Source organism: Erpetoichthys calabaricus, chromosome 15 (genome assembly GCF_900747795.2).
Source record: "Erpetoichthys calabaricus chromosome 15, fErpCal1.3, whole genome shotgun sequence".
Classification (NCBI taxonomy): domain Eukaryota; kingdom Metazoa; phylum Chordata; class Cladistia; order Polypteriformes; family Polypteridae; genus Erpetoichthys; species Erpetoichthys calabaricus.
This window is the reverse complement of record NC_041408.2, coordinates 39,922,509-39,935,008: the sequence shown is the minus strand read 5'-3', so window position 1 is coordinate 39,935,008 and position 12,500 is coordinate 39,922,509. Positions and strand designations below refer to the sequence as shown.

At 37.9% G+C, this 12,500-nt stretch overlaps 1 protein-coding gene across 1 annotated transcript in view; it reads right to left on the bottom strand.

Moving 5' to 3' along the window:
* The window catches only part of usp34 (ubiquitin specific peptidase 34), a 723,586-nt gene that overhangs the window by 571,151 nt on the left and 139,935 nt on the right, over positions 1-12,500 (bottom strand). The window contains 3 exon segments of the mRNA XM_051919324.1: positions 2,471-2,532; positions 10,084-10,276; positions 10,637-10,704. Of these exon segments, the coding sequence (XP_051775284.1) occupies positions 2,471-2,532; positions 10,084-10,276; positions 10,637-10,704 (323 nt within the window).

The window sequence follows — 12,500 nt, the reverse complement described above, 5'->3', positions numbered from 1 at the left end:
ACGTTATGCTCAAACTATATGATGCACTAGTAAGACCACAACTGGAGTACTGTGTGCAGTACTGGTCACCATGGTACAGGAAAGACATAGCAGCACTTGAAGCTGTGCAGAGAACAGCAACATTCTTTCAGCTTAAGGGTGAATCACGTACTCGATGACATCAGTGGAAATTAAGGGGAAGTGCATTTAAGACTGAAGCCAGGAAATACTTTGTTATGCAGATTACTCTGGAACAAACTACTGAAACATGCAGTTGAAGTAGAAACCTTGACAACCTTTAAGAAGAATCTGAATGAGAGATTTGGACAGCTTAACTATGTGTAAACAAACAGGCTTGATGGACTGCATGGCCTCTTCTCGTTTGTCAAATTTCTTATGATCTTCTTATGTTCTCTCTCTCTCTGTCTCTCTCTGCATCCCCTCGTCCCACCTCACCTCCCCTTCCATGTTCTCCAACACAATAAATTTCTCAAAGCTTTTGTGCATGGAGAAGAAAGATGCAGACGACATGAAAAATAAAGGGTGAGCCAATAAGAAGTACCACATTTCTAAGTTTATTCTACAAAAATGCTACAAGATAAAATAAATTTCATTACAACACAAGAAAGGGTATACAAAATATAATTTTTGCACAGTGTTTTAAAATTTGTATCTTCATGGTGGTGGCCATCATTAGCAATACACTCTTCAAGATGATTTCTGAACACTCGCACGACTCATTTGGCCATTTCAAGGGGAACAGGGGTGATTTTGTGGCGAACAACGTCCTTGAGGTCAGCGTGTGTATACCTATGACTTGAGATAGCCCTGCAAGAAGAAATCACACAGAATGAGATCAAGAGAACGTGAAGGCCAACCGACATCGCCACACAGGGAGATCAGCTTCCCTGGAAACATTTCCTGTAAAACTTGCATGGATCTTCGCTCCGTATGGACTGTTGCTCCATCCTGCTGAAACCAGGCATCCACCACATCCATTTCTTCCAGTTGGGGCTGCAAAAAGTTCTCTAGCATTTCAATGTAATGTTCTGGTTCTGATGTGACAGTGAACGTTGCTCCTCCCTTCTCAAAAAAGTAAGGGCCCACAAAGGGCCTATAATGCCAAATTCTCCAAAAGCACACCAAACTGTAACATGCTTACTGTGCAGGGATCTCTGATGAAGTTCACGAGGGTTGGTTTCAGCCCAATAGCTAAAGTTTTGCTCATTTACACAACCATTCAAATGGAAATGTGTCTTGTCATTGCACATGACAATGGCATCTCGATCAATGGACAGCAGAATGTTCGCTCACAACTCTCTACAGCTCTCTCAGTGAGTTCCTGCACTACCATTACTTTGTATAGATGGAAATTAAGGTCCTCATGCAAAATCCTCCTCAAAGACATTTTGGAAATGCCTAAGACAGAAGCATGTTTGCAAGCTTTAACATCTAGGAGACTGCAAAATTGATGCCCTTACAGCTTGGATGTTTTCAGGCATTTGTACAGTCTGAGGTTGGCCTGGAGATTTTCTGTTCAATGTTGTACACATCTGTCTAAATTTAGCCACCCAGTGAAAAATTGTTTTCCGATTTGGGACGTCACCATTAGGAAGAATGCTGAAGTGCATTCGGAAGGTGTTGCGTAGTGATGATGAATTAGTTGTTTTTGAAGAACACTTCGACAGCGAAAGCACAATGTGCACCGAACCAAGGCATGTTGCTGACTGAAAACTACAATGGATCACCTATCAAAGGACCCCCACTCAGCTGCCTCTACCTCGCCCAATGACCTTAACAAATGTGGTACTTCTTTTCAGCTCATCCTGTATATTTGTTAATGGTTAGAAATTGCGGGGCATGAGGTGAGTGACAGACTAGTCTGAATTAAGTTCTATAGAGATAATATTATAAAAAAAAGAATAAGACACTTCACTGCGAAAAAAGACAAGCTCACATAGTTCAAAGAAAAATTCACGATTACATAGAGTATTTAAAAAAAAAAAAAAAAACTTTCCCAAGATTGATTATATTTTATTTATGTGCAATTGCTTGTGTTTATTATTTCTGTTTATGTAAAAAAAAAAAAAAGCGCAATTTATAGTTTTAAGCCATGTAATATAATTGGTGAAGTTCAAAATAAATGAAACATACATTGTTTCTTCACAACATTTTGAATATTATAATAAAACATTTCCTAAATCAATTATTTTTATAATACTTCATATTTAAAAATATAGTAAGAATAACCTAGCATACAGTAATTCAATTATTGTATTCAATTGTAAGCTTATTTAAACTCCCCTCCTCGGCCCCAGTTAGTTTCAATAATCAATATTTTAACTGTACAAAGAAAATCTGTAAATTAGTAATTGTTCCAAAATTAATACATATAGCAAAAAAGAGTAGGAAATATAAAAACTTAAAACATGAAAAATTTCCCACTCTGGAAATAATAACGGAAGATCATTTGTAAATAAAAATAACATACGTTTCTGTGTCAGACACAAGAGATTCATTGTTACATACATCATTGAAAGTGTGAAGCTGATTCTACAAAGAAAGAACACAGTCTGTTAAACTTAATAAAAAAACAAACAATACATTTGTTTCTGAATTTGTACATTGCTTAACTCTAAACAAATTAAAGAAAAGTACAAAACAATTCAAAAATAGTGAAATGTCAAAGACATTATCGTGTAAAATAATACATATTAAAAATGCAGATCTGTACATTTGCTATGCTAATTTTTAACAAATGGCAAGACAGTTCTCAAGAAAGCAAGTCAAGATTAAGAATTACAGTAAGGCCCCGCTTAACGCGGGGGGATACATTCCAAGAAATCCCAGCGCTAAATGAAACAGTGTTAAACAAGGTCATCTTGATGTTCCAACTACTGGTGAGGGGACGCTGGCGCACACATGTTGTTGCCGCTCCTCCCTGTAAACAACACTTCTCACAAAATTCGCCTAATTCTACACTTTCTTACGTTTGTTTTATTTCTTTTATTGTACGTATAGTTCGTGGATACAGCTGACTCGAATTGTATGGATTTGGCTTATATTTACAGATTTTATGGACTCTACTTTGACTGGGAATAGCTGAGTCTGTGGATCACGGGACGAGAGCCTTCAAGCATTTCTTTGTGCCTGGCAATCTAGGACCTCGGGATGATCTGTCTCCGTGATTATATTTAATTCGCTTTGCTGATCTGCTCCCGTTTCATCTTATAGTACTATACGACTGGGAACTGATCTGATGTTCTTATTAACCTGGCTTTTGGCTCCGGGGCGATCACGCCTGAAATTACCAAGCGTTACATTTTGTGACTGTGTATTGGAACCTCCAACTCCTGCTACCTCCTCTTGCTATGCTTTCTGCTGATTGCTATGGCTGCTCACCTACGCTACCACACCCGCCTGTCCTACCGGTTCCACTCTGCTGTGCTGCTTCTCCACTGCTATTCAGATAAGTATTACTCAGCATCATGCTAAAATACTCTCATGACAAACTCCTTCTTATTAAACAGTTTGTCCAGAGCAAATGGTCTGACTGCAACATCCTAAAGGACGCCGGTATTTTGCAGCGCCCGAAATATATACATCGCGGGTCAGGTCGCCGCCACCGCCGGGCTGCGAATGAAAAGACCACCGGCAGCATTTGCTCAGGAATACGCCGTCCTTCTCATGACCCTGGAAATAGAATTGTCAGCGTGCCAAATTTGCATTATGTGGGAATAAACCCTGATTGCGGCTCTGTGCAGAAAGAAGCCTCATTATGTAATATTGCACTGTTTAACTCGAGGTCTCTTAATGGCAAAGCATTGGTGTTGTCAGAACTCATCACTGACACCAAACTTGATATTCTGTGTCTAACGGAGACTTGGCAAAAACCAAACGAATTTGCGTCTCTCACAGAGGCGACTCCAATTGGTTTCACTTTCCACTCAGAGCCTCGCAGCTCAAGACATGGCGGCGGGCTGGCAGTAATTATCAGAGAAGACTTAAACGTTAAAAGAATCCCAATTGACTGCCCATTGTCTTTTGAGTGCCTGGCTCTTAAACTAACAACGGAATCAGGTCCTGTCTCACTCATTGTTCTTTATCGTCCCCCAAAATACAATGCATCCTTCTTATCCGATCTGATTGAACTTTTGACCCACCTAAGCTCTTACTCTCAGAGAATTATCCTTCTTGGTGATTTCAACATCCATATTGACACCCCCACATCTAAACTGAGAAATGAATTCCTGTCCTTACTGGACTGTTTTGACTTGACACAACATGTTGATTTTCCAACCCACTCTGGCGGTCATATATTGGACCTGATCTGCACTTCTGGACTATCTGTTGCCAACATTTACAGCACTGATTTGGGACTCTCTGACCATAAAGCAGTATTTTTCACTGTCTCATTACCTCTCCCACCTCTTACCTGTAAACGACAAATTTCTTACAGAAACCTTAAAAATATCTGTCCCTCTATCCTTTCTGGGTCCATTTCTGATCTTTTACTGTCTTCACCTATTCCACCAACACTAGATAGTTTTGTTGACTATTATAACACTGCCCTTCACTCAGCATTAGATAAAACAGCTCCTTTAAAACATAAGGAGGTTTCCTTTAAACGTTCAGCTCCTTGGTATAACTCAGAATTGCGATCTATGAAAGCAGCTGGCCGACGCCTTGAGAGAATGTCACGTAAGACTGGCCTCACCGTGCACATCCAGGCTTTCTCTGACCACCAAACAGCTTACAGAGAAGCACTAACTTCTGCCAAGAACACCCATTATGGCAGAATAATAGAAAGTAGCCATGATAACCCAAGGGTTTTGTTCTCTGTAGTTAATAAACTACTCGAACCCGCATCTGGTCCAACTACCTCTTCTACTGAAGTCTGTGAGGAATTCCTCCACTTTTTCCGTAACAAAATTAAAGATCTAAATAATTCAACCAACATAAATACATCATCTGTTTATATCTCTCCCTGTTTTCCCACTCCATCCAGCTCCTTCTCTAAGTTCTCACCAGTCACATCTGCGTTTGTTAATGACCTGCTTTATAAGATGAGGCCGACTACTTGTGTACTGGACCCCATCCCCACCACACTACTTAAATCCTGCCTTCATGCCATAATCCCGACTGTTACAACAATAATAAACTCATCCCTTGACACTGGCTCTGTGCCGCTCACTTTTAAAATTGCTTCTGTAACCCCAACGTTAAAAAAGTCTGGCCTTGATGCTGACAATCTTAACAATTTCCGGCCTATTTCCCACTTACCTTTCCTGTCAAAAGTTCTTGAGCGTGTTGTAGCTTCCCAACTCACCAATTACCTAACCTCTAATAATTTGATGGAACCCTTTCAGTCTGGTTTCAGGGCGCGGCACAGCTGTGAAACTGCTCTGCTACGGGTAACCAATGATTTGCTTATGGCAGCAGACTCTGGACAAACTAGCATATTAATTCTGTTAGACCTCAGTGCAGCATTTGACACTGTTAGACATGACATCCTACTGTCCAGAATGGAGAACATGCTGGGTATCTCTGGCACTGCCCTCCAGTGGTTCAAGTCCTATCTGACTGATAGGCAAGAGTTTGTTAGTCTTGGCAACAGTAGATCCAGCTCAGCGCCAGTCACACAAGGAGTCCCTCAGGGCTCTGTCCTCGGTCCTCTGCTTTTCTGTATTTATATGCTTCCCCTTGGCCATATTATCCGTAGTTATGGATTGGGTTATCATTTTTATGCAGATGATACTCAGCTCTACTTCAATGTTAAAAGTGGAACTTCATCAGAGCTTTCTCAGCTCACAACCTGCCTTAGTGAAATTAAAACCTGGATGGAGCAGAACTCTTTAAAATTAAATTGCAATAAAACTGAACTCCTGCAAATTGGGACTAAAATGCAACTTAATAAAATGAGCTCCTTCCCAGTCCATCTTGGCAGTGATCTCATCAGACCTGCCTCTACTGTAAAAAATCTTGGTGTCATTTTTGACTCCTCCCTCACTTATTCTGCCCACATAAATCACATGAAGAAACTTTCTTACTTTCACCTCCGTAACATATCCCGTGTTCGCTCCTTCCTCTCCTTCTCTAATGTTGAGAAACTTGTCCATGCTTTTATCACATCCCGCATCGATTATTGTAATTCTCTACTGGCAGGTGCCCCTTCTAATCTTATATCACAGCTCCAGCTTATTCAAAACTCAGCTGCAAGAGTCCTTACTCGAGCCAGCAGCAGCGAGCACATCACACCCATCCTGCTCCGCCTTCACTGGCTCCCTGTGTCCTACAGAATCGAATATAAAATCCTACTAATAACCTACAAAGCTTTAAATAACCTCGCGCCAAACTACATCAGTGACCTTCTCCATCACTATGTGCCTGCCCGCCCACTAAGGTCCTCTGATTCTGGTAATCTTGTTGTGCCCGTCACTAATCTACACTCCATGGGTGACAGGGCCTTCAGCTGTATAGCGCCCAGACTCTGGAATGACCTACGAAAATTAATCAGGTCAGCTGACTCCATGAATTCTTTTAAAAAACAACTCAAAACTCATCTGTTCAGGAAGGCTTTTAGCTCTACTTGACTTTATTACCTTTCTCTCAGTTTACTTCTCTGTCAAGATGCTCATGTAACCTGTATGTGTGTGCGAGACCATCAATTATGTTGTCTGTTTTTTTTTTTTTTCAGAATTTACTGTCTTAATCTTCTTTGTTTATTTATCTGGTTTGTACAATGCTATATACTGTATATTCTGCCGTTCTTTATTTATTCTGTAAGTGCCTTGAGCATGGGAAAGGCGCTATATAAATAAAATGTATTATTATTATTATTATTATTATTATCTTAACAAGTAAATAATGTGGATAGGTGAAACAGGACAGAGAATAAAAAAGTATCTTTTTTTTGTTTTATTTTGTAATATGTATAATTAAATACTTTATTACATTAATTTTAAACATTTTATATTGCTAATATCGTTTTTTTTTATTAATCATTCATTAAATCAAAAATATTCGAGTAAATACATAATTTATGTTTGTGATGAGGAAGGTTCTTCCTCATTTGACACTTTTTTTTTGTGTGAAGAAGTCATCTAATGTCGTTTGCCTTGTTCTCTGTTGTTCAGCAAGCAATTGTCGATAGCAAGACATTGCATCAATGACATTTTGTCTTGCCTTTAAACGTCTAGCAAAATTTGGATCGTTTTATATAAACTGATCCATAATTTCCGTAATAGTGGCTAAACTTTTTTTAGAAAAAAGAATAAGTGTTATACGATCTTTTGCAGCTATAAATCCTGGTGCTCACTTTTCTTTGAAGGATAAAAACGTACGTTTTTGGCATTCTCTTCCAAAAAAGACCCATTTCATCAACACTGAAAACTAATTCAGCAGGATAATTTCCTCGTTCAATGACGGCTCTTAATGTCGCTGGAAATGCAGCACCTGCTTCTGTATCTCCACTTGCTGCTTCTCCAGTGATCTGTATATTATGAAAATTGTTTCTGTTCTTAAATCAATGCAACCATCCTCGATTAGCTATAAAATTTTCACTGGTGTCGCATTTTTCATTCTGAATGTGGGTAAAAATTGATTTTGCTTTCTCCATCATGATTTTGCGTTTTCCATTTCCTCAATCACATTGCTTCTGGAACAGGTCATTTTTGTTGCAGAAGTAGTTGTGGTTGTAGTTGCCGATGATACGACTTTCTCTTTATTTTTTAAAATTGTCCGTATTGTTGAAGTTGACAAATTTAATTCAGTGCCGATATCAATTTGGTGTTAACCTGCATCTAATCGTCTGAGCACCTGCATTTTAGTTTCCAGCCAAATGCTTTTTCTTGTCACTTTACTTTCTTTTTCTTTGCAACTACTAATTTTAAAACTAAAAGGGATAACTGTTATTTATTACAGTAAAATGTTATGTTTATATGCTTACACAATAACATTAATGACCAATCATAAATGAACAGTGACACAGCAGGCATACGTAACGTACTGCACTGCACTGATATCAAACGTGGCGCGAGACTGCATGTGAGTATCTAATCAAGTCATGTAATTGCAGCAAAAACCAACATTTTCGCGAAAAACTGCACTTTTATGTGACCACAAAGTGAATCAATGAAAAATTACAATTAGAAAAAAAAAAGTGTAATACAGTGATTCCCTGCCTATCGCGGAAGTTACGTTCCAGACCCACCCACGATAGATAAAAATCTGCGATATAGAAAGACCATATAAATAAACATTTTTTTTTATAGTTTAATCCTTAAAATTCACATCCCACACGCTTTAAACATGTGTAAACTTATTAAAACACACTTTGTAAACACATATGTGGATGTCGGGCTAAGGATATGAGTAACACCTCTCTATTATAAAACATTTTAACGCCACGCAAGACAAGGCAGTGAGACAAAAGCTGCTGTACAGGCTTTTAAATGACTGACACGCAGAGCAGCAAGCAGAATAAACATATTGGCAGAAGCAGCACAAAACCAGCACAAAGTCCACTTCTCCTTAGCTTGCATTCAGCTCCCCCCCTTCACAACTCGAAGTGGCAGGAGTGTAGTGTGCCTCCGGGTGGGGGGGCGGTTTGAGCAAAGTCCACTTCTGCTTAGTGTGTGTTCAGCCCCCCCTTCACAAAGCGAGCGGTAGAGACGCGAAAAGGCAAAAGGACAGCTGCTGTACAGGCTTTTAAGTGATTGACGCAAAGCGCGACAAGCACAACACATAGCTGGCCAGCAGCAGCAAGACACCAGCTGAACCAATCGCATCTCTTTAGCGTGCATTCAGACCTCCCCATCACAACGCGAGCAGCTTTCTAAGTGCCACGAGAAAGAGATATAACCACGCCCAGGGCAGGAAATAAAAGACAAATATTGTTTTTACAAAAGTTTTAAAGTGAAAATGAAAATAATGCATATGTAACAATTACCATGAAAATAACAGTGAAAATGAAAATAATGCATATGTAACAATTACCATGAAAATAACAATCTCTTTAAATTGTTTATCCGGTAAACCAAACCCGGGGGTGGGCAAGCAAAGCGAGCAGGGGGCGGAGCCCCCTAGTAATAATAATAGTATTAATAAATCCGTGATGTAGCTGAAGCGCGATAACCGAACCGCGATATAGCGGGGGATCACTGTATGGCTGGAAAGATGCATTCAAATCAGACCTCTTTATTAGATTAAAACTGCATGATTTTTATTAACATTATTACTAGGAGATGGAACTGTCCAAGACATAACAAGGCATTCTCAAAATACTTAGATGACTATAGTTTCAAATATTCTGATTCCATATATTGTAATTGAACACTCCCCTTTGATTTAACTGAATTAGTAAAAGAAACCATTAAGTCAACTAATTGCCTTTAAATATCTTTTTAAATCACTACAATAAAATTAGGAATAAACTACTGTGAATAACACACACAGACTGATGCATCACCCAAGGTTCAATCTATGGAATTTTTTTGTGAAAACTTATATGTTTGTAATGGGACTGTTAATGAATAATTGTGCTTAAAACTCCAGAGGCTACATAACATGTGTGTTCCCAGACAATGTACATGTCTCAGGGCAGTAATGTGCTAACTTGTTGTTTTCAAAAATAATTCATACACAATCAAACTTTGTTGATCACTGTTCAGTTCTCAAATACTTAATCACAGTCCACAACAGTCCAATATTTTTAACATTTGACCAAAAAGGATTTGTGGGGTAGGGACTCTGGAGGAAATCAAAAGTACCAGCACCATGAAATTTGAAAACTGCAACTTAAAATTGACCAGCAGTTTCAGAAATTCGGTAGTTTTCTTTGAACTACTGATCTCAAGATGCACTTACTTAACTATTAACCTTGGGTACCAAAATTAACATACCTGTAATGTTGGTACAGTACCATTTTAAAAATCAGTTTTTTTGGGTTCTTTTTCAGTATCAGTATACAACATTAAATTAAACAAATTCAAATATACAAATATTTTTACTATTTACTATTGCATTGCAGAAAAACCCACCTAACACTAAATATAAAGTATCAGGTAGAACATTTTTAGGTGAAAACTACTTCACATTACTTACAGTTATCTGGCTAAGACCAGCCAATCTCATTGTAAGGGTTGGAGACATGAAGTACTTAAAGGCCAGATCTAGGCTCTCTCTATCAAAACATAAAGCACTATCCAAAGGCTCTTTCACAGTACTCCACATTAAGTCAGCCATGTTGCGTGCAGCACTTTGTCTCAGCTCCTGGTCAGACAGCTTACACAGATATCTGAAATTATGATAAGAAAAACGTAAATCTTAACTGAAGGAAATTCTTTGTTTGTAAGCTGAGCAACATATGCAAAAGAGCACAATCTGTTGTTTTTTAAATATGAAGAGGTCATGCATTTATAATAAATTAATTCTACTAAAATAGTTTACTGTAACACAACTTCCATTAAAATAATCATTCAGGATATTAAGCCACTTAATAGTGTACAAGGCAAAATGGATTGAAAGCTACAGTAATTCCAATAATGAAAGTCTCATTTTGAGTCAATTAATTCAATTTTAAGCACTTTTCTTACATTAGTTCATTAACTAAGTATTCAACTAAAAGGGTATTATTGATATCAGACTTTTATCTAACCTTATTACATATGTCCGAAAGGGTATAATATGTTGCATGACTGCAGGAATATGCAGCCATATTCGTATCTGTAAAAGAAATGTAATATAGTTAAATGGGCAATAGTTATTACCTGAAAATAATGTATTCTATCAAAATCAAATAAAAATGATTTCCAAGCTACAGACAATAAACAATAAACTCAAAAATATGATCTAGATAAATTATCCTAATTACTGTATAGAAAACAGCATATAACAAAAAATATTACTATAATACTCCAGTCTTGTAAATAATATCAAAAACATGCATTTTAAATATATTGCCACATTATAACAAAGGTATCTCCTCCCCAATACCCAAATGAAGCTTAGAAAACAGAGATCTTTTTATAATTGAAAAACAATTGAGGTGATGAAGATAATTCTAGTGAAAGTTTAATATTTTTAATACTTGCTTTCAATGCTCCAATAACATGTTCCATTTAGCTCTGAAATGAGCTGCTTCAACAAGGAACTAAATCTGAAACTAATATCTGGTGACTAAAGCAGGGCACTGGTTTTGGGTAACCGCAGTCTTTTCCACTGTGTATTTTCTTCAACTGCATACAGTGGAACCTCGGTTCACGACCACAATTCGTTCCGAAAACTCTGGTCGTAAACCGATTTGGTCGTGAACCGAAGCAATTTCCCCCATAGGATTGTATATAAATACAATTAATCTGTTCCAGACGGTACGAACTGTATGTAAATATATATATATTTTTAAAGATTTTTAAGCACAAATATAGTTAATCATACCATAGAATGCACATTGTAATAGTAAACTAAATGTAAAAACATTGAATAACACTGAGAAAATCTTGAACAACGGAAAACTAACATTGCAAGAGTTTGCGCTATAGCCTTACAGCCTGATCGCTGTATAAACACTTTTTTTTAATGAGTTTTAAGCACAGGGGAAAAAAAAGGAACATTTGAACAAATCCAAACTTTATTTAAAAACCAACCACAAGCAACCAAGAAAGTAACATTGCAGCAGTTCATGCAATAGACTTATAACCCGATCGCTGTATAAACCCCTTTTTTTAATGAGTTTTAAGCACAGGGGAAAAAAAAGGAACATTTGAACAAATCCGAACTTTATTTAAAAACCAACCACAAGCAACCAAGAAAGTAACATTTAAAGGAGTTCACGCTATAGCCTTACAACCCGATTGCTGTATAAACGCTTTTTCTTTTTTAATGAGTTTTAAGCACGGGGGAAAAAAAGGAACATTTGAACAAATCCGAACTTTATTTAAAAACCAACCACAAGCAACCAAGAAAGTAACATTGCAGCAGTTTGCGCTATAGCCTTATAACCCGATCACAAGGGAAAAAAATGAACATTTGAAAAATCCATAACTTAATAAACAACCAAGAAAAGTAACATTGCAACAATTCACGGTACGATTCGAAAAATGAACATTTAAAAAATCCGTAATACAAAAACTAACCATAAACCACCAAGAAAACTAACCTTGCATGAGTCGAGTTCTGGCATGAAGTGAGGAGGAACTGGGTGGAGAGGAGGTTACAGTGCTTAGAAGCCATGGTTAACTGCAAAAGCACACGAAATACTGTAGAGCACAAAGAGTTCACAGGTAAAGCATGCACATCTGACTGAGAACAATGAACAGGGAGAGGCTGAACACGTGCTTAAATACAGTAATCGGCGCGTACGAACCGGAAGGGAAATGAAATAGAGCACAAAGAGTTCACAGCGAAAGCACGCATGCACGTGCAAGCATGCACGTCTGACAGAGAACAATGCAACATGTGCGGAAATCATCGGCGCGCACAAACCTAAAGGGAAACTGGGTTGTTCGTATACCGTGTGTGGG